General features: G+C 36.1%; 1 protein-coding gene across 2 annotated transcripts in view; it reads right to left on the reverse strand.

Annotated features, from left to right (window-relative positions):
* The window catches only part of PREX2 (phosphatidylinositol-3,4,5-trisphosphate dependent Rac exchange factor 2), a 181,093-nt gene that overhangs the window by 68,551 nt on the left and 87,119 nt on the right, over positions 1-25,423 (reverse strand). For both annotated transcript variants that reach the window (XM_080380377.1, XM_080380376.1), the window contains 11 exons: positions 24,704-24,776; positions 23,391-23,533; positions 23,153-23,245; positions 21,666-21,814; positions 19,153-19,238; positions 16,852-16,988; positions 13,718-13,835; positions 12,659-12,843; positions 9,735-9,896; positions 5,601-5,823; positions 5,045-5,252 (listed from right to left, as the gene is read on the reverse strand). In XM_080380377.1, coding sequence (XP_080236503.1) covers positions 5,045-5,252; positions 5,601-5,823; positions 9,735-9,896; positions 12,659-12,843; positions 13,718-13,835; positions 16,852-16,988; positions 19,153-19,238; positions 21,666-21,814; positions 23,153-23,245; positions 23,391-23,533; positions 24,704-24,776 — 1,577 coding nt within the window. The remainder of the gene's footprint in view (positions 1-5,044; positions 5,253-5,600; positions 5,824-9,734; positions 9,897-12,658; positions 12,844-13,717; positions 13,836-16,851; positions 16,989-19,152; positions 19,239-21,665; positions 21,815-23,152; positions 23,246-23,390; positions 23,534-24,703; positions 24,777-25,423) is intronic.

Genomic DNA, 25,423 nt, shown 5'->3' on the forward strand with positions numbered 1-25,423 from the left:
CAGACTTCTACATTTAGAACATGCACAAATACTGGAAGTAAAAGATTCATATTCTTGGGTGATTAACTCATATTGAGATGTTCTAATTTACTTTCAAGATCAGAACACCTATAATGGCCAATTGTTCTTTAATTCCTATTACTCAAACACTCCATTAGAATGATGTTTTCAAACTAGTATTTGGATTTGAAAGGCAGCATTTTTCTTGCAAAAATGACCTTCTAACGACCTGAAATCAGAAGACACTGAATTAAGCTTTTTTTTCCTGTAAAATACTTAGACAGAGTAGCAGGATTTTTTGTAGGAGCTGTCAGAATGGTCAACTAGCAAACTTTCTATCAAATACATGGCATGATTCAAACATACATTAGATCTTTTTGTTACACATAATTCTTACTTCTGAAGCAAAGCTACAGGAGATATGTATCTTGTGAACAAAATCGCTGCCCTAATTGTTATTAAAGGCTAGCATTCAGAATTCCTTCCTTTTGTTTCTCACCACACATATTAGCATTAGCAACACAAGGAGGGGAATTTTGATTTTAAGGGTTTTAACACTTCAGCTTAATTTTGTGGGGGTCTGCCAGCTGAAGCAACTCATACTTAGCTTTTTCAGCTACAGTTACATCACTACTGAGTTACCAAATTTCTCTACTCTTTTGAAAAAAATACTCTACCAGAAAACAACCGAAGGTGTTCTTGAATTTTCTGGACTGAGAGCAGTGACTTTTTGCATACAAAACACAGATAAAGTGTTCAACACCACGTTCAACCATAGCGTTTTTGAGTATACACAAATAATTTCTGGACTCTCAGGAATGGAAAGAGTTTTTTATATTTAAATAAAACCATATACTTTGGAAATATATATACAGAAACCATATACTTTGGAAATACGGTAGGTAGATTATCCCTATAATACTGTCTGTTGACTGTATAGCAATGAATACATACCTCAAATGGTATATCAAGCCTGGTCTCATTGAAATCAGACCCAACAGATGCTAACATAGGGTTTGGCATTAACTTGAGGGAGACAAGGATGGTAAGTAAAGCTTTTTAGCAAATCCTTTCACCATTTCTGCATAGCTTTCTCTGGCTAAGAGCTAACAAAAGATAGATATTTATCCTACATAAAGAAAAAGGATTTGAATTGTAACTACGATATACAAAAGGTATAATTTTACTGGACTTTAAACTCACTCATCCACTAGACAGACAACTTTTGGGCTTAACATGATGCCTTAACACTTCATACCAGCGTGAAATCACAACTCAGTTCTTCCCTATCACTTAAGTCACTGTATTTCACAGCACTGTTCAGTTTTGCTCTACCCACTAAGGCATATATGTTCTTGAATATATCCCAAGAAATGCAGACCTTAGAGAATCAGTTCTTCATAATTGTAAAACTCACTTTCTGAGTTTGAAAATACAACAGAAGTTCAAAAAGGAATTAAACAAATTAATAGCAGATCATTCTAACAGTGCTCTTAAAACAAAAGGTCCATTCTAGAAAGACCTTGTAGCACTGCCTGCTGGAAGATGAGATGAGATAAGGACAAGGATTAATCTATACTTTCGTTTTTTCCTGTGTTCCTGTTACCATCCACTTCTAGAAAAACCAAAAACAGCCTTTGGGCAGATCTATTCTGGTAACTTCTTGTGGATTTTGTTGTTGCAAGAAAATAATCAAGAGTAAGAAACAATCATAATGAACTGCAATTTCACCTCCTGAAAATATCTTCCCCTGAGTAATTATCTGTCAAGACACAGACTATTATATCCTCTTCTTTTGTGTGACTGTTTAGTCACTGCTGCCAAGATCTCAGTAAAAGACTGATTAAGGTAGCTGGAGCTTTTCCTAAGGGAGCTTTTCACTTCTGCTCAGCAGGCAGGCTCTTTTTCTAAGGAAAATTTTTCTGCTGAACTACCATGAATGAAAGCTGGAACTCTGGATAACAGAGTTCTGGAGCTAGTAGTTCCTGAGGTCACTGAAGTGCTCTTTGAAACCCAGTTCAGGGAGTCTAAAACACACAAACCTAAACATGGATGCAAAAAACCCCACCAATAATCATGCTTAAAGAGACTTTTTTTTTTAAGTGGTCTTTTTCTTCTTAAATGCAGCAAATGCACATTTTCCTTGGAGATGGGTCTACCCAAAACAGTATTATCTTAGGTGCCTGTCTCTCATAGGAGAAATATGTGAGTAAGTAGTAACTAACTGCTAGAAATTCTCTGTAACTATGCAGAAAATTTCCATGAAACAGAGAAATTTAAATCTTGACCAAAAAAAATCACACATGTGGAATTAATCCTATATGCAACCCAAATCAACAGATTCCTAAAAATATGTTAGAAACAAATAAAACCTGCTAGGGTGAGTCAAAACATTAAACATCGATAGCCACAGGCAGTAACAAAAAAACCCGCAACCTCTGAGCTGCTTTGTCTTTTCTGCACCCCACAGAGGCTCAGAAAGTGTTCAAGTCTCTTGTATACTCCCAACAGACATGTTTCCAAAACATAGGTGGGATAGACAGACTGCATGTGAAAGAGGCACCACATGGAACACAACTGGGAGGACTTATTTCTATATAATAACTAGCATCAATGGTGGGCATCTAGCAATGGTACTAAAGAAGTACTGGCATACTATTAAACTATTTGAATGAGTCGTCAGTGGAACTTTAAGAGGCTACAAAAAGGGGATATATACCTTTTGTGTGTGTGTATCTCTCTTTCCCTCTCCATCAGGACTGCATTTCTTATACAATGCAATCTCATCAATGAGCCATGACAAAAGTTATTATGAAGTTAATGTAGGAGTACACAACCTTCTCTTAGACATTCCCTTCCCATAATCCACAAGCTCTCACAGACCTGCTCTTCAGGTGAAGCACTTTTTTTCAGTTCATTTTCATTCACTAACAGACAGGAGAGGCTGGGCAGGTAACACTGCCCCATGATTCTGGGAGTTGAGAGAGAGACCATTACTGACCTCAACACAGAGCAGAAACACCTAGTAACATGGAAAGCAAAAGTTTTTCAACAGTACTGTTATAAAGGGTACCAAAGGTCGGTTATTCTATTATTCAATATCATATAAATTTAGAATTGTGATGGCATGTTCATATTTTCTGTCCCGAGAAAATCGTAATAGTGAGGATTGCTTACAATTATAAGCAATTCAGTAAAGACATCAATTTTATTGTTGCTATGTTGTAACAGAAAACAGAAGTTCTACAGTCTTCATAAAGTTCAAGGATAGGTATGTTCAAGCATTTCCTCTAGCTGCCGAAGTACAAATATTTGTAATTAACACACGGCTGTTTGATTATCTTATCTTACTACTCTATCTTTTGTTTCTTAGTAATTCTAACTTTTCTCTCAATAATTAATTAGTAGTTGTAACTATGTTCTATTGTGATACACCACATACTGCTGAACTGCTCACACCCAGACAGTCCCAGCTTCCCTCTTCCCTGTTCAGCAATATTATGTAGGTCCCTCGGCTATCCTGTTTCCTGTATAGAACTGCTTTCCTCCACAGCAATAATGCAGTGGCAGTCCACTCAAAGTCTGTGAGGAATAAAGTATGAAAAATCTCAGTCTTACAAATAGCAAAAGGTAAAATTTGCTATATAAATCTGTGCACCTTATACAGAATCTGCTACAAGGTCAGTGTACAGGAAATTTATGACAGAAAAGAAAGTAAACCCTTATGTTTACTGTCACAACTGTGTGACTCTCAAAATTAACATATGTATGTATCTGTACGCACAGCATATACATGTGTATGCGTGTATTTATTTACACATGTGTATGAAAGAAAGGTTCTGAAGTTCCTGTGCTTTTGCATCATGGGCTCAAGAGAATGGATAGGAAAGGTGTGGCAGACTGGGAACTGGAACTTCCTGAATTATTGATTCATCTTTCACATGTAATTTTCTGACTTCCTTAAAGGAAGAGTGACAACACAGGCTTTACAGTCAGTTATTTTTAAGTGCACCCAAGCACTGAAATTATCTTAAATTTAATTAACTGACTTCATATTCAGCATGATAATTAGCAGAACTACATAAAGGCACAGAAAACAATGTTTTCCATAAAAAATCTGAGACCACTTACTCTCATTCCTATCGCAGTATGTAATACATTACAATTACTTACTACTGTGTAACTATTACATCATGTTACCACTAGAAAAGTACAAAAATTTCCCACTCTGAAGTAACTATGAAAGGATAAATGATTGTACAGTCTTCAAAATACCAGGAGAAGCAATGATATACCACTTTATCAAAGTGGAGATAATGAAAAATAGTCTTTTAAACCCCCAAAATTGTGTTATTTGTATTTTCAAAATTAGTAACTTCTGACATTTGCACTACATATGGAATCTTCCAAAACTGAAAGACCTATCACCCTTCTTCATCCTCATCCCGAGACAGTAAATAGCCCAGCAGTCTTACCTCACAAATGGAAAAGCAAGTTTTAAATCCTTGTCATGAATGAGGACAAACTGTGGTGAGACTCTGGGTCTCTACATTCAAGTCAAGTATCCTCATCATTCAAAAGTGGCCCTCCCTAGATCCATAGCTCTTCATTAAGGCCAATTTGTTTCTGAAAAATGTCTAACAAACTAATAATCTTCCTATGGGTGAAAAATGCTTTACCTAAAAGTTTATCTTCGGGACTATTCTCTTCAGTACCTGAAGAGTTCAAAAAAAGCTGTTTCTGTACCTCTGCCCTTTGTTCCCATTCCTAGTGAAATTACAGATGTCGTGTGGGTCTCATATTTCTCTCATTTTAAAACAATTAACATTTCCACATTTTAGACAAAAGCTACAAACTAGAGTGGGAAAAAATCAGGGACACTGGGAAAAGCAACAAAATATAATATTACCTACACGTAAATTCTTTACCTTCAATTATATCTAAAGTCAACATTGGTCTCACACTACGCAAAAAGGACACCCAGGTTTACCAGTATCTTCAATGAAAAAATTAAAGGCAGGTCCAGATGGTAACATTTACTTACTCGTCTATTTGACAGACACATGTTTCCACCTCTTTCAGTGCAGCTTGTAATTTGAACAGCAACTTTTGATAGACATCTTGTGTTTCTAAATCTTCTTCTTTTAAGAGGTACCTCAGACCATGGCCCTCTTGCTGGCCAAGAGACTGTCCTGAAGGAGCAGCCATAGTAGTAATGGTATGTTGGACATAAATCATGGGATTCAGTTTACCTGGGAATAATCCAAAGAGGTTACAACATTAACTTTTTTTCAACATACTTTTTGAAATTAGTAGAAAACCTAACAAACATTGAAATACTGTCTTGCTTAAAACTTCATATATTTAATTTTGCATTTCATTTGGCATATCAAAGTCAAGCTACTTGAGGGAAAATTATTGTGGATTTATGACTGCTTTTTATTACGCTTTAAAAATAAACCTAAAGTATCATACTAGAGGAATTTCATAAAGCCATGTCCTTAGTTTTAATATTTGGGACATAAACCTAAACCAGTTACCTCTTAAGGCTGTATTATCTGAAGCACCAATAGTAGCTCTTTCAAGCTCAACTGACTTACCTTGATCAGCGCCTTTGTTTTCCTTTTCATGGGAAAAATGTTTTCTGCTGTCTAATTGTACACCAAAGGCACTACCAAGGGAAGTTAAGGTTTTAGGGTAAGACACTTCCATCACATTGATGTGGCAATTGGTTGGACAGAAATCACTGCTGTGAAGTGGTGAAATCTTTGACTTAGCTTGTTTGAAGGTAGGCCAAGCTCTGTTTTTTAATACTCTTGAAAACTGGAAGTGAGAAAGAAAACAAAATTTTTATTAACAGCTTAGGATGCATCAGTACTTGGTTGACAAAACTTGTGTACCTGAATAGAAAACAAAAGTTTAGTATATTCCAGGCATCCTTGACTTCAGATGACTTGACTTCATGATTTCCATCTTTACAAGAGAAAGAAAAATATTTTTCATTTTCTATTTTTGAGGGGGGTTGAAGTAAATTGTATTTACAAATGTAAACAGCCTTGTAAAAAGGAGACAGAATTTATTTCCCTTGCAACGTAATAAAATATTGTGTCCCCCTGGGAAGAAAGATTGGAAATGCTCTATGATCCAGTGCTGTACTACATATGACATTTATAAACACCTGCTGACATAGATGTTTTCAAGTCAATGTCTTGCAAAAAAATCTGATTTTTTTGCCTGAAGCTGTAATAAAGACAGAATCGGAAGCCATGAATTACGAATTTCATATTCAGGAAGGATGAAGTCCATGCTAATGGTTCCCTGGGCTGCATTAGGAGAGGTGCTGCCAGCAGGTGGAGAAAGGTGATACTGCTCCTCTACTCAGCACTGGTGAGGCCACACCTGGTGTACAATGTCCCATTCTGGGCTTCCCAGAAATAGACAGGCATGGACATACTGGAGAGTCTCCAGCAAAAGGCCACAAGATGATTAAGGGAATGGAGCATCTCCCATAAGAAAAGGCTGATAGAGCTGGAACTGTTCTGCCGGAGAAAAGAAGGCTCAGGGGGATCTCATCAATGTGTTCAAAAACCTGAAGGGAGGATGCAAAGATGATGGAGCCAGGCTCTTTTCAATGGTGCCCAGTGACAGGACCAGAGGCAATGGGTACAAATCAAAACACAGCTGTTTCCTCTGAACATCAGGAAACATTTTCTCACTGTGAGGGTGACTAAGCACTTGCACAGCTTGGCCAGAGCAGTTGTCAGACCTCTCTCCTTGGAGATACTCAAAAGCCATCTGGACACGGTACTGGGCAACCATCTCTAGGTGGTCCCACTTGAACAGGGGGGTTGGACAATACCTCCAGAGGTCCCTTCCAACCTCACCTATTCTGTGATTTTGAATGATTCTGTGAAGCTGATAAACACTGGATCATAAAAACTGCAAACACCATTTACAGACTTTGCTAGTCCACCTCCTCTTCTCTCACCTATGTATCAGTTCAGCAATTATGAAAATTCCCACCCCCCCCACCCCCCACCCTACACACACACACACACCCATTTTATGGTCTAATTCTAATACAGTGCTTTCATATCTTTTTCACTATAACACCTGAAATTTTGTACACACTCTTGAACAGGCTTGGAGGTTTTTGGTTTTTAAGATGAGATATGTCAACCCAAAATGGCTAAGACTAAACCATACTAAGTTTGGACATTCAGAAAATACATCCACTTCAGAATCCTAAAAGTCATGAGATCGAGCTCTCCCATCGGAAAAGAGACTTGTCAGTCACAAGTAGGATTTTTGTCTAAACATGTCCTTTTCCCCTTTCCAGTGCAGTTTGTGGTTAGGGGAGGATTTTTTCTGGAAAAGACATAATCAGTTCAAAGTCCCCGTTATTTTAATCACCCTGTCTCTCCAGTCAAAATACTGCGCAGACCTACCTCAGCTATGGAGCATAGATCATGCATAAGAATAGTTTCAAAGTTAACTTGCAAAGTTCCTTCCCAAATAAATGTCAGTACAAATTCAATCAGTCAAGTTTTGACTAACACTTCAGTTGAACAAAGGTATGTCCCTTCTGAGTAATAAAAGGTTTTTGTGCTGGGATGTAAATTTTTGTTTGTTTTGGTGTCATATTACTCCAGCCAGATGAACATTTGACTGATTAATTACATTTAAATCTTTATATCAGAACAAGATCTGGAAGATTACAAGAAATCCAATTATGGAATTACTTGAAGGCTGAAGAATGTACAAATAGTTAAGAAGGGCACTAAGGACATTCAATGATGAAAATGTTCCTGCAAGCAGTACATATTTCACATCTCAATCTCCCACACATCCTGCTCCAGAGAGACCGAATGCCTGGCTACAATTTAATCAGGTCATAAGTCAGGCCCAAAATTCTTTTCATATATGTGTTGAGAAACATCTGGGACTCATGGCACTGGACTTGAGATCTATTATGAGCAAAATGTTCTGATAATAATAATAGTAGGAACTGCAGAAATCTGCAGAGTTTCTATTTATAGAATTTGAACTTTCACAGTGAAACCAGGAGCCAAGCTGGGCTCAGGCACTCCAGAACTCTCCTGTAACTATGGTTACCTTTACCTTGCCAAGAAAATGACATACCTATTCCTGAAATTCACTTGTGTTTACTAATTGTCATTAAGAGCTGTAACTGTGAAACTACTGATTTTTGAGAAGATGAGCTTGAAAGTGCAGTTTATATCAGCAATATCTGCTTCTAAACAGTATAAGCTCTACAAAAACTTCCCTGAGGCTGTCCATTTCATATCCAGCATAACACAACAAAATTTCATTTATTGCCTTGGCCTCCAGTAAAGAGATTATATATCGTGCTCAATATTTTTGCTACAGAAAAGGTATAAACCACCTACACGTTACTCGAACTCTAAATACATTATTATTAATGTTAAGACTAACTAGTTTATTATTTTTTTAAAAAATATATTGATTTGTAATCAAATTGAAACCACAGAGGTTTATAATTCAGGCAAACAAGAGAGAATGAATGTTTGGTAATGCAGTATTAATATGTTTTTGATGTCCTCTTCAGTGACTCCTCAGTTTATTCCATTTCCTGTCCAAAAGCACCCTGAAAAGTCTTTGGAAAGCTGCTTTTTTGCCTTCATCCTACTGATGTTTTCCTTATAGTTTTCCCTCCTTTTGCTTTGAAAAACAAGAAAACAGTATCTGCTCTTTTCCATGCAACTTGTAGAATTGTGTGAATTCTACATTGAACCTCTTTTTCCTTTTTTTTTTCTGTTTTTCTTTACAATTTTTTGCATATTAACTCTCAGGACAGACCAGTTTGTAAATGTTCCAGCTGAGATCCCCAACTGAGATAAGACAGGGCAGAGCCAGTTCTATGTAGCCATTCTGGGCCTATTTCAAACTAGCTCCAAACTCCCAAGGCTTAGGTTGTTTGGGAGAAGAACCAGAAGCCAGGGTGAGAAAATAAGTTTCCATTAGCAAATTGGCAAATGGTTGATTCATTTATGCCCTGCTCAGATATACAACTATAGAGAAATACACCGACAGCAACTCGAGGTCATACTCTGGGTTATTTATTAATTCACATCTCATTAATTTAGATTTCAAGTGTATGAAAGGCAGCACCTTCTTTTTTCCATGCTATCATGTTTTATTAACCCAAGTTAATCTAACAATTTACAGAGCTATTACTGTTAACAGTAATGCTAGAAAAAGTCATACCAATTTGAAGGGCATAGAAGATGAATAAAAGGGCAACAATTTGTTATTTAAAATTAAGATGCATTAGAAGGAAAAAAACAAGTTTGCTGTTATTGCTTCATTTTTAGTTAACATCTGCAAATTCACTAGAGTATTGGTTTAAGGCATTTACAAGAATGCTGGGCCTTTTGTGGGAAATATGCAGTTGATTGTATCTACAACTGAACACAGTAAACAAGAAAGGATACAATCTACCCAGTGACTAAAAAAAGGGATCATAAAGATCATAAAGAGCACAGTTTGAACACAGTTTATGCAATTACTCAGTTTAAGCAGTCACACCTCAAAATAGCTAAACTCTCAGCCATATTTTTGCCATTGCAATAGACATTTTGAATATTCAAACATTCAGTATGTTTGAACTCTAAACGTCCAAACTGTACCACATTCCCCTGTTTTTCCCTTAAAAGACCAATATCAACAAGGTTAGGACATGTCGGTCATACCTTTTTATAACTAGAGATTCTTCGGTAGATATGCTCAATTTTCTCACTGCAAATGACACTGAATTTACTTTGAAGCTCAGTGGGGATCACTTCATTTAAGGAATTGAGGCTGTTGCAATTCTGCACAAAATGTTCATCGCTTTTTGCCAGTGCTTCAAGAATCTAAGACAATAGAAACGAGAGCAGTACGTTATGAAATATGATGATTAGGATAACCTCTTAACCCCTTACTTATAATCCCTTACAACTAAAGCTGAAAAGCATGTTAATCAGTTGCCTTTTAACATTACAGGCAATGCTGCATAACAACAATTAATGAAACTTGGGAAGCAAACAGTTTTTTTAAATCTATCTCCTGCAGAAGTTATACACATAATAACTACTTTTATTTGGCTTCTCATGACATTGTCTGATAATGGGTTTACTACTAATTTACTACTAATGTAACCGTTATAGCTCCTCTGAAATACATTGTCTGCTGTATTTCCTTGAACAGGACACGTTGCAAAGCTGATATATTAATTCATTACTTGTAGCAAAACTTTGGTCTGGCAGTATAAGCAATACTAACACGTTGAAAAAGCATGCAAGAAAACTGAGTGCTATCCTCTTGTACATTCTGCATATATAAACAGGAAACGGAATAAGCTATACTGCCCAGCAAAGACTGAAGTCTTGCTATGATGGAAATAGAGCCAGCAAGTGATGGTGATAGAAAACTGAGGAAAAAAAGGCATGTTGCAGAGATGAGGGTAGTATATAGCCCTTTTTTTGGAGTCAGATTTACATTTCAAGCATTGAAGTTTGTGTTGGGGAACTTGGGAGATGCTGGTTGGGCCCAACTCTGAAGATTGGTTTGAAAAAACACCCCAAAACGGCTTTCTAAGAAAGGCACCCAAAATCCATATTAAGGCACCTAAATAAGGAAAGGCTCACATTTTAGAGATACTCAAAGAAGTGTGGACAAACAACACATACAGTATTAATCTATCATGAGACTCATGTCTGTAATTCACTTCTGCTACAGTTCATTATTAACTATTCGCGATCACAGATAGAATATATGATTTATAAGCTGGACCGAGGAGTTTTGAAAAAAATGACAACATACAGAAATTTTGGAGTGCAAAACCTGAAGTTTTTAAGAAGTCACAGATTATAAATTACTAGGTCCTGAGAAATGTTTTTCTACAGGTCCCCAGCAGGATGAATTAAGCCTTTAACTCTTCTGCTACAGCGTTCAATTACTCTACTAAAACCCCGCAGTCACTTTGGTCATACTTTTAAGCTTCCTTTATGTCAGGTTTAATCAATAATACAAATTCAAATAATTCAAGTGGGTTTTTTTTTTGCAGCTGTGCATTAAAATAAGTGCATTCAAATCCAGTAACTTTTGCAGCACAAGTTTGCATACTTTCTCGTCATAATAATTAACACAAAGATTTGCACAGTATAGGAAAGCAGGGCAGGATTACTTCATTGCCTAATGCCAAGCAGCAACAAATACACAGCATAGAGAGAAGGAAGCATATGGAGAGAAGCATAAGACCCCACTGAACATACAGAGAAGTTTATGCTTACATCATTTAAAACCATTTGCATTGATGAAGTCCTATGACACTCTTTATTATTGCCTTTGAGTTAAGGGACCTGATTTTTCTACCACTGGACCTTTTGTAGTCATTTAGACCACTATCACTTGATATAAACACTACATTATTCTAACACAGTCACATTACATCTCCTTATTGTTTTCTAATAGTTTCTAAATATTTAATTAGTCAGCCTAATCACTAAGGGTGATGACACTGCATTATTTAAAGCCAGAATCAGTGTTCTGGAAGTACTCCTTCACTTAACTACTCTATATACAAGAATGGAAAAGTATTTCATAAGCAGTTAGAAAGTAGTAACTTAAAAAATTTATATGAAATTGTAATTACAGCAAGAATTAACATCTTTAAGGCCAACAACCTGAAGCATTGACTAGACCAGCTCTAGCAAATCTTGCGGTGCTGGTTCAAGAAGTTACTCCCCTGTCTATCAACCTGACTGGCTCCAAAGTGAAGTCAGGGAAAAGAAACCTCTGCCCATGTCTCAGTCATTTCAGTAAAAGATCAGTACTTTAGTTTACACTTCTGATGGAAATATCAACAGAAAAAGAAATTTGCAGGGATCAATACACTCTCCAAAAGTAAAGAAAAAGGGCTTTCATACTTTTATTAATTGTGCTTTGCTAGCATGCGTATGTGTGTGAAAAGATGAAAACAAACTTAGTAAGAGAGCTGTATTACTACAATATTTGTCAATCTGACCCAGACAGTATTATATATATACAAAATTTCACATCCCATTCACAGCAATCACAGATTTTACTATTTGGAATATTCACAAAATAAAAACTCCAAAGTAAATTTTAAAGTTGCACTTTTTCTTTTTCTTCCTCTGTGATTTTGCACCTGTATATGTACAGCTTTTTTTTACTTTCAAACACAGAAAAGACAGAGCTTGTGCTACTCCTTCTACTGAAACAAATTTTAAAAGTTGAACATGCAGTCCTGATGAGATTAAGTAACTTTTGGAAACTACAGCCTACTTTCACCAAGTTTTGACATATCAGTGAATCTATGACTTTCTTTCAAGTTTTCTTTGATAATTAAGAAAAAAGGGAGGGGGGCAGGAGGAACGGAAGACCTTAAAGTTCTTTTATATTTTTTCCAGTTTAGAGGCTCAATTTTTAACCACGCCATAACTTAGTTTGCTTCCTGAATGCACAATCATTCTCCAAAATGTCAAAGGTATAAAGGTGACCAATTGTAAGATACTAAATAAAATACATATAATCCTAAGAATAAGCAAGACAGATGTCAGTCCATTGGTATTAAGCATAGTAAGAATTAATACATATAAAATTTGCTTCATACCTTTGCAGTCAAGCTGAAAAATCCCTTTGGTTCAATCATTTTTTCTAACACGTGGCACTTTATTCCAGCTGTGCTGTCATACTCATAAACCACCCCATACTCCAGATGAACATTGTCAACAGTGAGACTCACATGATCCTTCTTCCCATCAATTATTGCCATAGTGTTAAATTTGTCAATTACCTCTAGAATAAAGAAAATAACACAAATCAGTTGAGGAGGGCTGGTCATTAAACAAACTGAAAAGGACACAGGCAAACATTCTAGTAACAGGTATACTCTGATCATTCTATTTTAAAATGCTCATCAAAAAACCTACCTACCAGCTGAATAATTTAAAAATCAGAACACCAGTGGGTTTATGGATGTTAAAATACTAGATTGCTAAAAAGGCATGAACAGACAAGTCACAGTAGTCTCTCTTTAGAAACAGTTATTGAAGGGACTAATTTAATTTCATTTATAATCCAGAAACATTAAAAAAAAAAACAACCAAAAAAGGGAAAACTAAGAACTTTAAATAAACTAGAAGAAAATTACCATGAAAAAACTGTCAACATCCAGAAATGAAATCACAGTATCAGCATTTACCCAGAGAACATAAATACAGTTCACATTAACTGTCGCTTTAATTACCATGATGCATATGAGTGCAGCTTTATCTAAATGTTAATTGCCTGAAAATAATCTGAAGGATAACTGATCTGTTATTTCTTGTGCAGTAGTGACTAATGCATCTAATTTAGCCTTAAATGATTACCAGTAGTGAAAACAGATTAGGTAATTCCTAGGATTATGCATCCTATGAATGAAAATTGAACAGATTTTCCCGAAAGTGTTCACAGAAGCTTTTTCTCAAAATGGGAAATATAATAATTTTTAGAGAATGGCAAATTAAATTTACATGTTTAGAATGCATGAAAAAGCAAATCATTACGTAAAATGCACCTTACAGTCTGCTTGCAACTTCCTCTCTGAAAACAAAACTACTGCCTGTATTTTTCTTGCTACTACACAAACGTTCTGATCAACAACAAAATCAAAACAAGCATCACATACCTTCCACTTTGCAGTCAAAGGCATCTCCTCCATCATCTCCAGAGGGCTTGGTGTTTGTTTTCTGAAGATCTTCCTGTGCACTTTCAATGCTGTTGTAAACCCACTGTATAGAATCTTGCTAAAAACACCAAACAAAAAAAAGACAGCTAGGAAAAACTTTGCAAGTACAATTGGTAGCAACTTATTTCATTGCTCTCAAACATGAAATATTTGCTTTAATTCCCTGATTATTAGTAGCTTTACTGCCTTCTGAGCTCCAAGTTTATAATCATTTTTTTAAAACTACAGAGAATTTTGGTGTTCTCCAAAACCATCTGAGGTATTTTGTCAGCTTTTTATTTCAGAATGTACTATCATGAGACAATATGAGGTCTGTGATACCGTGACATCCATCAGTTTCATGTCTCTGCCAAATATAATATAAGGCATTTCAAATCAAACTGCACATTGAAAAGTATTTGAGACAAGAAGTTGTGAAGAAATAAAGAGAACCGATTTTTGTCTTGCTAAATCTGCTGTGCATCTACCGAACAAAGATATGCTGTGTCCAGTTAATCTATCACCCATGTGCCACTGGCAAGAAAAATATACGCTACAGCCTTCATTACTTATACTTGCCTTTACTACAGTTATTTTACTAGATGTTCCTTATTTTTGCCCCAGCTTAGCAAAACCCCCAAAAAAGACAGAATCACAGGCCCTGGAAATCCTGCATCTCATGCAGCTGAGTGACACATGAGCACAGGAATAGTGGCTTGGTCATACAACCTATAAAGAAGCCACACATATGCCTTAGATCTTGTTTTCCCCCCTTTGTTACTCAGCCACACGCCCATCATATCCTTGTGGAAGGGCCTATCAAGCATGCCATCTCCAGACTACTTCTTCTCTTACCCTTACCCTTCAAAAGCAGCTTAGCAGTCAGCTTATCACTCCCTCTCCAACAGCTACAGCAGAATAAATGGCATGACTATGACTAATCCTAATTCACAGACTTTAAAAAGTTGTTTGTGGAAGAGTTCAAAGTTAAGCAATGATAGCAAAAGTTTAAGCCAAATGCTACAATTTTCACGCAAAATCCCAAGCACATCTGATTATGCTTCTCTAACATACAATATTCAGCTGCTATCTTTACCCCATTAATCATAGATAACTATATTTTTGTATGACTAAGATACTGTTTCCTAAATTCATCCATGCTCTACTTTTCACTCAATGGCACTGAACTTATTTGATCTTAATATGACCTAATAGAAGGAGTAACAACTTAAACTGGTAGTCTGTTTCTCCAAATTTAACAGAAGATAGAATGCAGTATGATTTGGAGCAATGGTCTCCAAAACCATTACAGAGGCACAAACTAAGCATAAAATTGTCACAGCATGATAAGTATCACTGCAAAGAAATTGTAATTCTAAGAAGTAAAATCTGCTTTCAATTTTCTTTTTCCAGACAAGACAGAAATAATATAAACACTGTCCAAAAGAAGTTACTCAGTTATTCACACTGCAAGAATCTGAAATGAAACTTCATGCTCCAGGCAATCAGGAAGAGTCCTCACCCTGAGAAGTGGAATATGCAGGAAACAGAAAAAGTTCCCTTTCAATTATGCAATTGCCAATGACAGGAGAGACTGAAATATTAAATTGATATTAATTAAATGAGCTAATGCACTGTACTTACAAAATAGGAGAAATCCATAATCATCTTCCCAATAATTAAAAACTCAAACTTCTGAATAGGAAATGAAATTTCAGCTGTCTTGACACCCATGGGAAAACTGCCATCTATTTCAGTCTAGACACTTCTCCCATAGCATTTGATAGCGCTACATCCTAAATGAAGTTTTTCTTGTCAGTCTGAGGGATTTTAGTTATTTGTGATTTGCTGAATTGTGATAGCTGCTTTTTAAGATTGAAATAAATACTCTGTATAGGAAAAAGTGTTAAATACTCCAACATATTACACAAGTGGATTAAAAAAACAAAGTAACTTTGCATGTCAAGGCATTCATGCCAGCCAACATTAATCAGTCCTCTCTGGTTGTCACTAATCCCTATAGGAACTCTACAGTTGCACTCAGAGAGAACACACCTGCTATAAAGAATTTAACTTATCTATTATTCTAGCCAGTTATGCTACTAGTGCACAAAACACCCTCTCTTTACTAGAGTGCATCTTCCTTTAAAGAATAGGTGGGCTTGATCTTAATGTGGTAAGTAACAACTTAAATTCTGTATTAGAGTTCAACCACAAATGTCCAAACACTTCCATAAAGACTGTATTTGCATGACACAGTTCTAACTACCTCTTACTTGTAATTCTTATCTCATATCTATGCAGTTGGTGTGGGAGAAGGATTTCACTCTTGATTTTAATTGGATTTTTCTTCTCAATTAACATGTACTGGAAGCATTTGTGAAGTTAATTAATGATACTGAATCACAGTTCATGAAAAATTTGCAGGAACTTGGAAAAATTACATTACAGAATCCAGCTGGTTTTGTTTTCTTCTTAAATTTTTTGCCTTGGATCCTGAGATTTTTCTCCTAAACTAATGTGAAAAAGATAACAAAAATTGCATGTTTGTATTAAAAAAAAAAGATAAATTTTGAGTCCTTGAATGTATGTTTATTCCCAAGATTGGGATGCAATGGGAAGACAGAGACTTTTATAGGTGGAATATGTGCACTCTGCTATGTGCTGAAGTGTTACAAAATCCTGGAAGAAGATCAGCTTTTTTGCATTGCATTCTCCTGCTGCTGAGCTGGCAGAGAGCTGTGTAAATCCCTCTCCATCACAATGAGAATATACCTCATAATGCTTTCTGCACAGAACTGCAGAAACACTTGAAATAATCCTTTAAAAATACCATATGAGAAAAAAAAGAGCTGTAGCTTTATATTTATTTCAATGGAGAAATTAAATAGACCTCGAACATCAGCAATATATTGAGTAATCTTTAACTTCACTACTTCAACTGGCCTCCCTTCACTTTTATTCACCACTCCTTTCCCCTCATCCCATTCAAACACAACAGATGTGGACAAAGATAGAGAGTACGCTGTTTACTTTGACAAAAAGAAAAAAAAAAAAAAAGAAGAAAATCTGCAAGGGTATGAAGTGAGACATACCTGCATTGGCCGTCTGTACTTCCTGCAAGCCGTGACATGAGCGATAACACTTGCATGAGTCTCTTTGCTAACATTAATTCCATTCACTTTGATTATGCATTGGCCAGGATGAAGACCTGCTGCAGCTGCCACCGTTCCTATTAAATAAACCCACACAGATAACAGACTTCTTTTCCTAAACATCTCCTTTAGAGCTTTCAGTCCAAAAGCCTGATTTTTAAATCAGAATCTGCTCTCACTGGCTCTTACTTAGCTCCTCTGACCACAGGATGCTTCTGCAGTCAGCTAGACTCCAAGAAAATGGAGTTCCCCAGCAGATGATTCCATAAAAAGAGATCACACTTTTTTCTAAAGGCTGTTTTATAAAACAAATGTCGATTAGTGATATGACAGTGTGGAAATTCTGTCTTAAAGAAAAGGATTTTAAAAGGATAAAAAGGCTCCAGCTTGAAACTCACTAATTATAACATAGACCACTTTTATTGTGATTTTTTTTATATGCCGCAAGCTTATGAGCATCTTGACTACTTTAGATGTCTGTGTTTTAAATATAAAACAGCAGCTTTCTGATAATCCATAAAGAAGTATCAGAGCATACTAGTGTTTCTTGTTAAACACTAAGCAAAATACCCAAATCCAAAGGCATTCCCAAGGATCTTGTTCTTATTTTAATCTTTTTACCAACTCTTTTATAACAGAGTGCTTTACAGATTTAATCAAAATACGCAAAGATAATCAAGTAAGAGATCTCAATTTTTTTGTTTGTTTTGTTTGAGAAAAAAAAACCAACAACACCAAAACTTTCTCTTTGAGCAACATAAAATAGACGGTTTGACAATTTATTTTCACACTGGAATAACCACCTTGGGAAAATCTTCTATGCATTGAATAGGTACTACGAAAATAGCAGCTGTCTCCAGGTCTTTTCAGTGTGACTCAAGCCCAGTCTTGAAAGACAGCCTGTTGGAGTATGGCCTTAGTTCCAGCTACCTGAACATTCTCTATTGCCTAGAGACTGCAAGGCAGAGATGCAGAAGCTAGCTCCTGTAAAAGAAAAGGCTAGACTGAATTTGCAGGGCTGACAAATAGAAAAGCTTGTCATGACTTGTCAGCTGAGCAGACTTGACAAGGAAATAGCTTAAATAATATACCTGGATTTCCTTCATTTTAGGTACTATCAGGTTAGATGAGAGCTGCATTTTAAATGCAGTATCAAATAAAGTCTTTGGAAATGACACCATTACGAGCTATTGATCGCTTCCCAAAAAAAGATTTAAAAATAAACGTTTAAATAGGCCTTATTACATCTCTCTCTCTCTCCAAAAAAACCATACCATTTCTTCAAAAAACTCAAGGTCCCAATTCAGCAAAGTATTTAAGCATATGCTTAAAATCTTTCAGGTTTAGCAAACCACACAAGCAAGCACTTACATATTGTTGAGGCTAATTGGAATAAAGTATGTACTTAATGAATAAGGATAGGCAGTTGAATTGAGATCCAGGTGCAGAAACAATTATCACATCAGCTCAACAGTCTGTGGTTTATTACTTTCTCTTGAAAACCTAATTTCTGGCACCACAGCCTAGAAAAAGAGTCATCAGCTTTGTTCAAATCTAGCTGCTTTGCAGATCTGTTCACTTTAAATTCCTCAATTACAAAAGGGAGGGGGGAGGGGGAGAAGACAAAACTGCCCCACAATAGCTGAAAATACAGTGTTAGTTGGCTCCACCGCTAACAACATGTGACAGCAACAAAGAATGCTTCTTTGCAGAAGGACTTTTATTGCTAGTGTACCAGTCAATAACATACTGAGTTAGGGATGGCAAGCATTTGACAATCCCATCACAAAATGGACAAAACAGTGTTTAGAGGAAACACTGCAATTACTAAGACAGACTAGATTACTAGTACCCTTGAAAAGATCTGTGAAAAGTGCATTTTCTGTAAAATGTTTTCAGAACACTGCAGAACCACATGGCTACCTAACAAATTAATGTTCAGGAAGTGAGTGGTTCCCAACACTCATTTATTGGAGGTGATTTTGCATCCAACAGCTATTCCTTAGTCTAAAAGAATGCACAGCCTTAACTTCCCTACATTTGTCAAAAGCCAGAAAAACTATCCAATGCTTACAAAGTATAAGAACACAAAATAATCTTATTTGGTTTTATTTAATACTGTATGTTACTTTAAGAGAAACAAAGAATCTCAGCTGAATCACTGGACCTAATTTGGATTTATCTCAGCCATGCCACTTAGACATGAAGTATCTGTTTACCACTGCCATTGACAGCTCTTACCTCTCCCAACAGCATGGACAACTGATGGGCCAAATCCTCGGATTTGGAATCCAAGTCCATCTGCAGAATCAGGAATCTTCACTGTCCTGATACAAGCAAACATTCGACATGAATGTAGCAAAAGGTAGCATTTTGTTATTCAAGATAAAAGTGGACAACAATAAGTAGGTTAAAAGGGTGCAAGATGCCCCACTTTCATTCACTTCACAGTCTCAGATTCAGCATCGCTCATATTCCAGACACTTTGTACCACTGACATCAGAAATCAGAGCGAAGTGAGATAACAAAACCAGTCAGAAGAAGGCAATACTATTTTGCAGGGAAATTCAATATGCCAATTACAACCTAAGCACCACGGCTTTAAAATTCCTCCCAAAGGGACCGCAGTTTGGGTAAGTTGCCACAGCACAGAACACTGAAAGCTCTGGGAAGGCAGGCAGTCTCTCAGCTAAGAGGACAGAACCTGGGGACCACAGATCACGGCAAGCCTTGACAAAAGAACTGCATTAGACTGCAGAGACTAGATCCATATTACAATTTGTTACCATCGAAGTGTCTGCTTGGTGAGTTTTATTGAAAAAATATTTTGTTGCAGTTTTCTTCTAGCACCTATAGAAAGTACTGGGTTTTGTAAAGCAAGAATTGGCTACTACTGTTCATATAACTTGTAAGCACATTGTGCTGCACTCCTGCTGGGTCTTAGTGCAACAATGATATGCCTACTGACAAACATAACCAACAAAAGCAGTTCTGAGAATCAAAATTCACATTTGCTCCTTAAAATGAAGCCCTGAGCTCACCCAAAGTAAGCTAGCATATCTGCATGATATCAGCTCAGGTTCCAGGAAAAGCAACACAGCTGCATTAGCCCTAATCAGAGCTAGTTAGGTCATGCATAACAGTGCACTCATTCAACTTTGCAGCCTTTACTTCCAGAGCCAGCTTCCTTATTACTTAAGGGATCTTTGCTACAAGCTCCATTTGTCAGTGCAAAAGCAGACAAATTCAAATTGATGCTGAAAAGTGATTTTAGATTTGGACTGTAATAAACTTCATTTACAGGTGGTTTTGAATAGCATCACTGCATCATTTCTTGTACCTTTGTTTTTTTCTGGTATACATGATGTTTAGTATTTGGAGATGATTATCAGCAGAGGTGAGATCCAAAACCCACTGAAGTCTACACATTTTTAAAAAATATTAGAATATTCTTGAGCTTAATAGATTTTAATTTGAAATATTTTCCAAAGTATAGCATCATTTAGTATACTTATATATTAATTAAGTTGATACAATCTATATGGTTTCATTCTGAAAATGTTTTGTGAACATGCTAATGAGCTATGAAAGACCATCACTGGCAATTTAGGCCAAGAATTTAGGAAAGAATCGTCTCTTCTGCCAACACAGTTGTGCTAGCAGCAGCTCCTGACAAAAAGCAGGCAGCACTGAGAAGCAAATTCTTCAACCCCTCTGAACTCCTCATTCACTAGATCATCTCTGTTAATCTTGAAATCCACCCATATTTTTACAGGCAAGATGTGTCAAATTAAACCAAGATCTACATTAAAGAAAGGCCAAGTATATGCCTTTTATGTTTGCTAAACACTATCTTCTACTGGTTTGAGGAAATTTTTTGTTGTTGTTGTTTTTGTTTGTTTGGGTGTTTTCTCGGAGTATCTGTCCAGATGGTCATCTTTATGCCATATTTCTTTCTTTGCTCTTTTCCCCTTTCTGGGTGCCATATGCATTCCATTGCATAACAGGAGAAATGTGTCTCCACTCCACCACTGAACCAGACTCACTTCCAAGGTACTTTGCGCTATCTGGTAAGAGTGGATGGTTCCTCCTTACCCTGCAAAATTTGATCAAAATTTCTCCTGACCACTGTTTCTTACTTTCCTCTTCCTTTCATATGTATAAACTAGTAACAACTGTATTAACTTTATTAATAGACCTATACTCATTTACATACTTACTGAACCCAGCCATTAGGCCTCATTTTGTATTTCTTTAACGTAACAAAAATTGCATTTAGGTAGGAATGGTCAAAACAGAAACGCATCTGTTACATAAAGGTGGAGAGCTGTTTACTTGCTCCTGCTGTTAACACAACCAGCACACATGCTGAAGTGGCCAATTAGATCACAGAGTCCAACTTCTGCCAAACTAGCAACTAATCCCCAGACAGAGGAACTTGTTTAATAAACACAGTGAGAGGTAAGTGATCAAACCAGTTCATATAGTCAGGGAAACTTCATGTTCTCTTGTGGCTCCTGCAGGTATTTAAAGTGGCAGAGCTGATGAACTGAAGCACTTGTGTTTCACTTTTGCTGACTGTCAAATGTAATAAAACAAAATCAAAGCATATCAAATTGCTTGACCTTACAAAGTCAGATTAGATACAGCATTTCAAATAACTTTACAGTAGTGCTGTCTGAAGTTCCACCAATCCTTTAAAATTCACTTCAACTGTAGTTTGTAAAAATTCCCCCAAAGGAATGTCAACTTACTCCCGTGGTTTGGTGCTCACAAGAACCCGCAGGGGCTTTCTGCTGTTTAAACATGCTTTTAGGAAGCAATCCACTTCACTGAAGGGACGCAGAAAAACCAGGTCACCGTTAATGGCAAAGATTTTTTTCCCAACCTCCAAGCCTGCCATCTAGAAAACAAAAGCAGTTGTGTATATGTTTGTTTTTTATAACCACTAACATTATGTTTTCTTCTGCTGGCATGAAATCCCAATAGAAATAATGACACACATCTTTCCTGTACATTCTTTACGCCTCCTTCAATTACCATGTGCAAAAGACTTAAACCACAAAACATTTCTAGAACTGGTTAAACTAATATGAAGGGTACAGTAAATATTCATTCTGAAGAGATCAAAATACAAGACTAGTCTTAATCAAGATTTTATGACAGTATTGCAATATCAATTAATACTTGTAATAATTAACACTATAGCTTGAGGCAGTTTATTTTTTATGACATTACCTAATTTGTCCATCCATCATTCTCCAAAGGAACTAAAGCTTATTTTCATAAGGAAAGACCTGATTAATATTTTAGTAAGTTAGTATTTATTAAGTTCCAAACCAAAACAATATCCTCAAACGTTTCATGGCTTTTGAGCCAAAGGTATGGCAAGCCAAACTGCATAGAGTTTTTAAACTCTGGTCTAACAAGAAAGGAACTGTAACCAGCTGGATGGCAGGAGTACACAGAGCAGCTCAGGGCACAGGCTAAGCTTTAGCACTGTCTGAGATCACAGCAAAACCTGACTGCTATAAATCACTCTTGTGTGGCTCTGTGACTGTATTATATTATTGATTTGTTGTATCTATTTTCATCTGAAATTTCTATTCCAATATGAGATTTAGAAAGGCTTGAGATCCAGGTTCAATTTTTTTCTCTCATGGAAAAGACCCATTCTTTATCTTTACATGTATAGAGACTCCCATGCAGTTCAGTAGAATATGAATTTAACCAAAAAGTATCTAAAGCAATACTAACAAACAGAAAGGCTGCAATTTACTCATTCAGATTGTCAAATTCTAAACTTTATCCAAAGCTTGACACATCCTTTTTTATGAAATATATCAAGTGTGACTCACAGACGAGCTTTGTATTCATTTCATATTCTACCAAAAATGTTTATTCTACTCATGATTAATGTCATCACTGGAATATTATAAAATGTACAAAAATAAAATGATAAATTTTATATCACCGCTCAACATAACAATTTACCTGAGCAGAAAATGAGTGTTGATAATGGTCAGAACAATATTTTAAACAAAAAAAAAAAAAAAAAAAAAAAAAGAAAAGAAAAAAAAGGAAAGAAAAAAAGGAGGAAAAAAAAGATTCATAACCACAGCTTTCCTGGAAAGTTGTTGTTGTTACCTTCTACTACTACATATTTTGCAAACTGATGTACAAAACATACACCTGTGATCAAGTGAATAAAACAGGGAAGATAATTTGTAATACTTGATACCTCAGCATTTGATCCTTTCTCCACCACTTTAATAATTGGCACCTTGTTTTTATCTTCTAAACCAAAACCATAGGTGCCTTCATTAGATTTAATCTGAAAAACAAAATTGTTCAAAACAGTGTTCAGAAAGAAGAGCTAAAGTATATCTCCATTAAATAACAATACACAGTGCTAATATATTGTCACGACAATCATTTTTTTCATTCATCAAAGCATACTTTCATTGGGTTTCACGCACCAGTAATGACTTGGCTATGACATTTTCCACTACTTTCAGATCATGTTTCATGAGTCTCTGCTTCATATTTGACCCTTCCATTTCTTCATCCGCATAAAAACGGAACAGCAGTGGTTCATCTTTAAATTCGCTTTTCTCTAACACTGTATAATACAAAACCACACATATTAATCCTTTTTGTTAATTTTTTTAATATAATCTTTCATCTTTTGGAAAATACCAAAAATGCATACACATATTAAATGCTAGCAAACTATTTTTCTGCGTGAATCTAGGAAAATCTTAATTTTTAATGTGAACAACATTTTTATTTGGATCCGTTCCAGATAGGTATCACTAAGCTCATTTTCAACAACATCTGGATTCCACCAAGCTGAGGATGACACATTAGCCCGAAACAGTTTTAGTGAAAATGTTCAAGCAAAAGTTTTCTTCTTAAAAAGAATTTTAAAACATGATTTTGAAAAGTGCTTCTGGAAAACTGCTGGAGATGCTTACCACCAAGTTCTGGCACTCTCCAGGTGGTGAAACATGTCAGGTTCAGTATTAGAAATGGGTTTGGTGGGGATGTAGAAGCAACTAGAACAGCAGATGTATGCAGTTTGTATGTTTAAAAGTGAAAGGAAAAAGAATGAACAATGCCAGACAGGAAGTTAATTCTCCCTCCTTCTCTAAACAAGCTGATGAGAAAATAATTTCTTCCTCTCTTCATTTCAGTAAGTTACCTACTGCTTCAATCCTTTCACTGAAATCTTCCCTGTGATGGTATTGAACATGACGTTGTTCACCTCATTTTTGGTACTGCACACACTTCTGCTCTCGTCTCCCTCCTTCTTTCTTCGCTATTGTCCTTATCATTTTCCCATTTTTCTACACTCCACTTTCTCCCGTTGTCACTATTTCACTTTTTTAAAGTCATGCTCCTCCATACTCCCTTCATTCCCCCCCAGATGTCTCCTTTCTTTCCTACATATTTCCTAAATGTTACTGTCTCACCTGTCCAAATATGTGTTACTATCTTAAGAAATTTCTTTCAAAGTGGCTAATAAAACTGCCCCCTCCTAAATACTTTAGAAGATTAATTCCTCAGTACATGTTTTAAAATTGACTGGAACTGATTTTCAGAGTATACAATAACTTTTTTTTTTTTTTTTTTTTTTCGGAAGACAGTAGCACAGGTCTCTTTAGCAATACAATGAAAGAACTTTCTATCCCTTCTGTAATATCTCTACCAGCCCCTGCATTTCCTTCCAGCTATGTAAACAGCATTAAACAAAAGGTAAGCGTACCTTGTACAGAATGTACTTACTTACCATGGTGCATAAATCCATTATCACAAAGAGCTACGCCGAATATCATAGCTTCCTCCCTTGTCCGGCAATCCCCCTATTAAACCGCAGCATATTTTTAATATATTTTAATGTAGCACCAAGATGGATACTATGCACAATGGCATAACTTCACAAGGCTGACAACGGTTAAAGATTATATTTACCACTGCCACCTTCATATATACATTTATAGCATACATATAAAACAATACATGCATGTTTATCATAAAACAGTTTGGGTTGGAAGGGACCTTTATATGGTATACTTCTTCATAGTCACAAATAAATGTAAACATTTTAGCAACACTGCATTCTCCATAAAAATTTAACATTAAAGAATCTGAAAGCGTCAAAGTTTTTAACTTTTATTTTATAAAACTTATGCATGTTGACTGAGTGGACAGGATACCTTGTTCTTGTTCCTAGTTCACTGAAAATAAAACAGAATTGATGACAGCAAATTGGTACTGACTTTTGTCCATTTAGTTAGTAATTCAGAGTTTTTCAGAGCCTATCCATTTCATTTTAAGCCATGAACAGTGTTACATGCTGAATCACAAAGCTAAGTCTCATTAAAACATTTAAAGTTCAATTGCAAATAAGGAAGATAAGCACCACAGGGATGAGCAGCATGGCTGCTGATGGCTGATTGCTTTTACTTTACTAGTTTAAGAGGATTACACTTACAGAGGCTGTTCCAAT

This window comes from Falco punctatus (genome assembly GCF_963210335.1).
Source record: "Falco punctatus genome assembly, chromosome: 3".
Lineage (NCBI taxonomy): Eukaryota > Metazoa > Chordata > Aves > Falconiformes > Falconidae > Falco > Falco punctatus.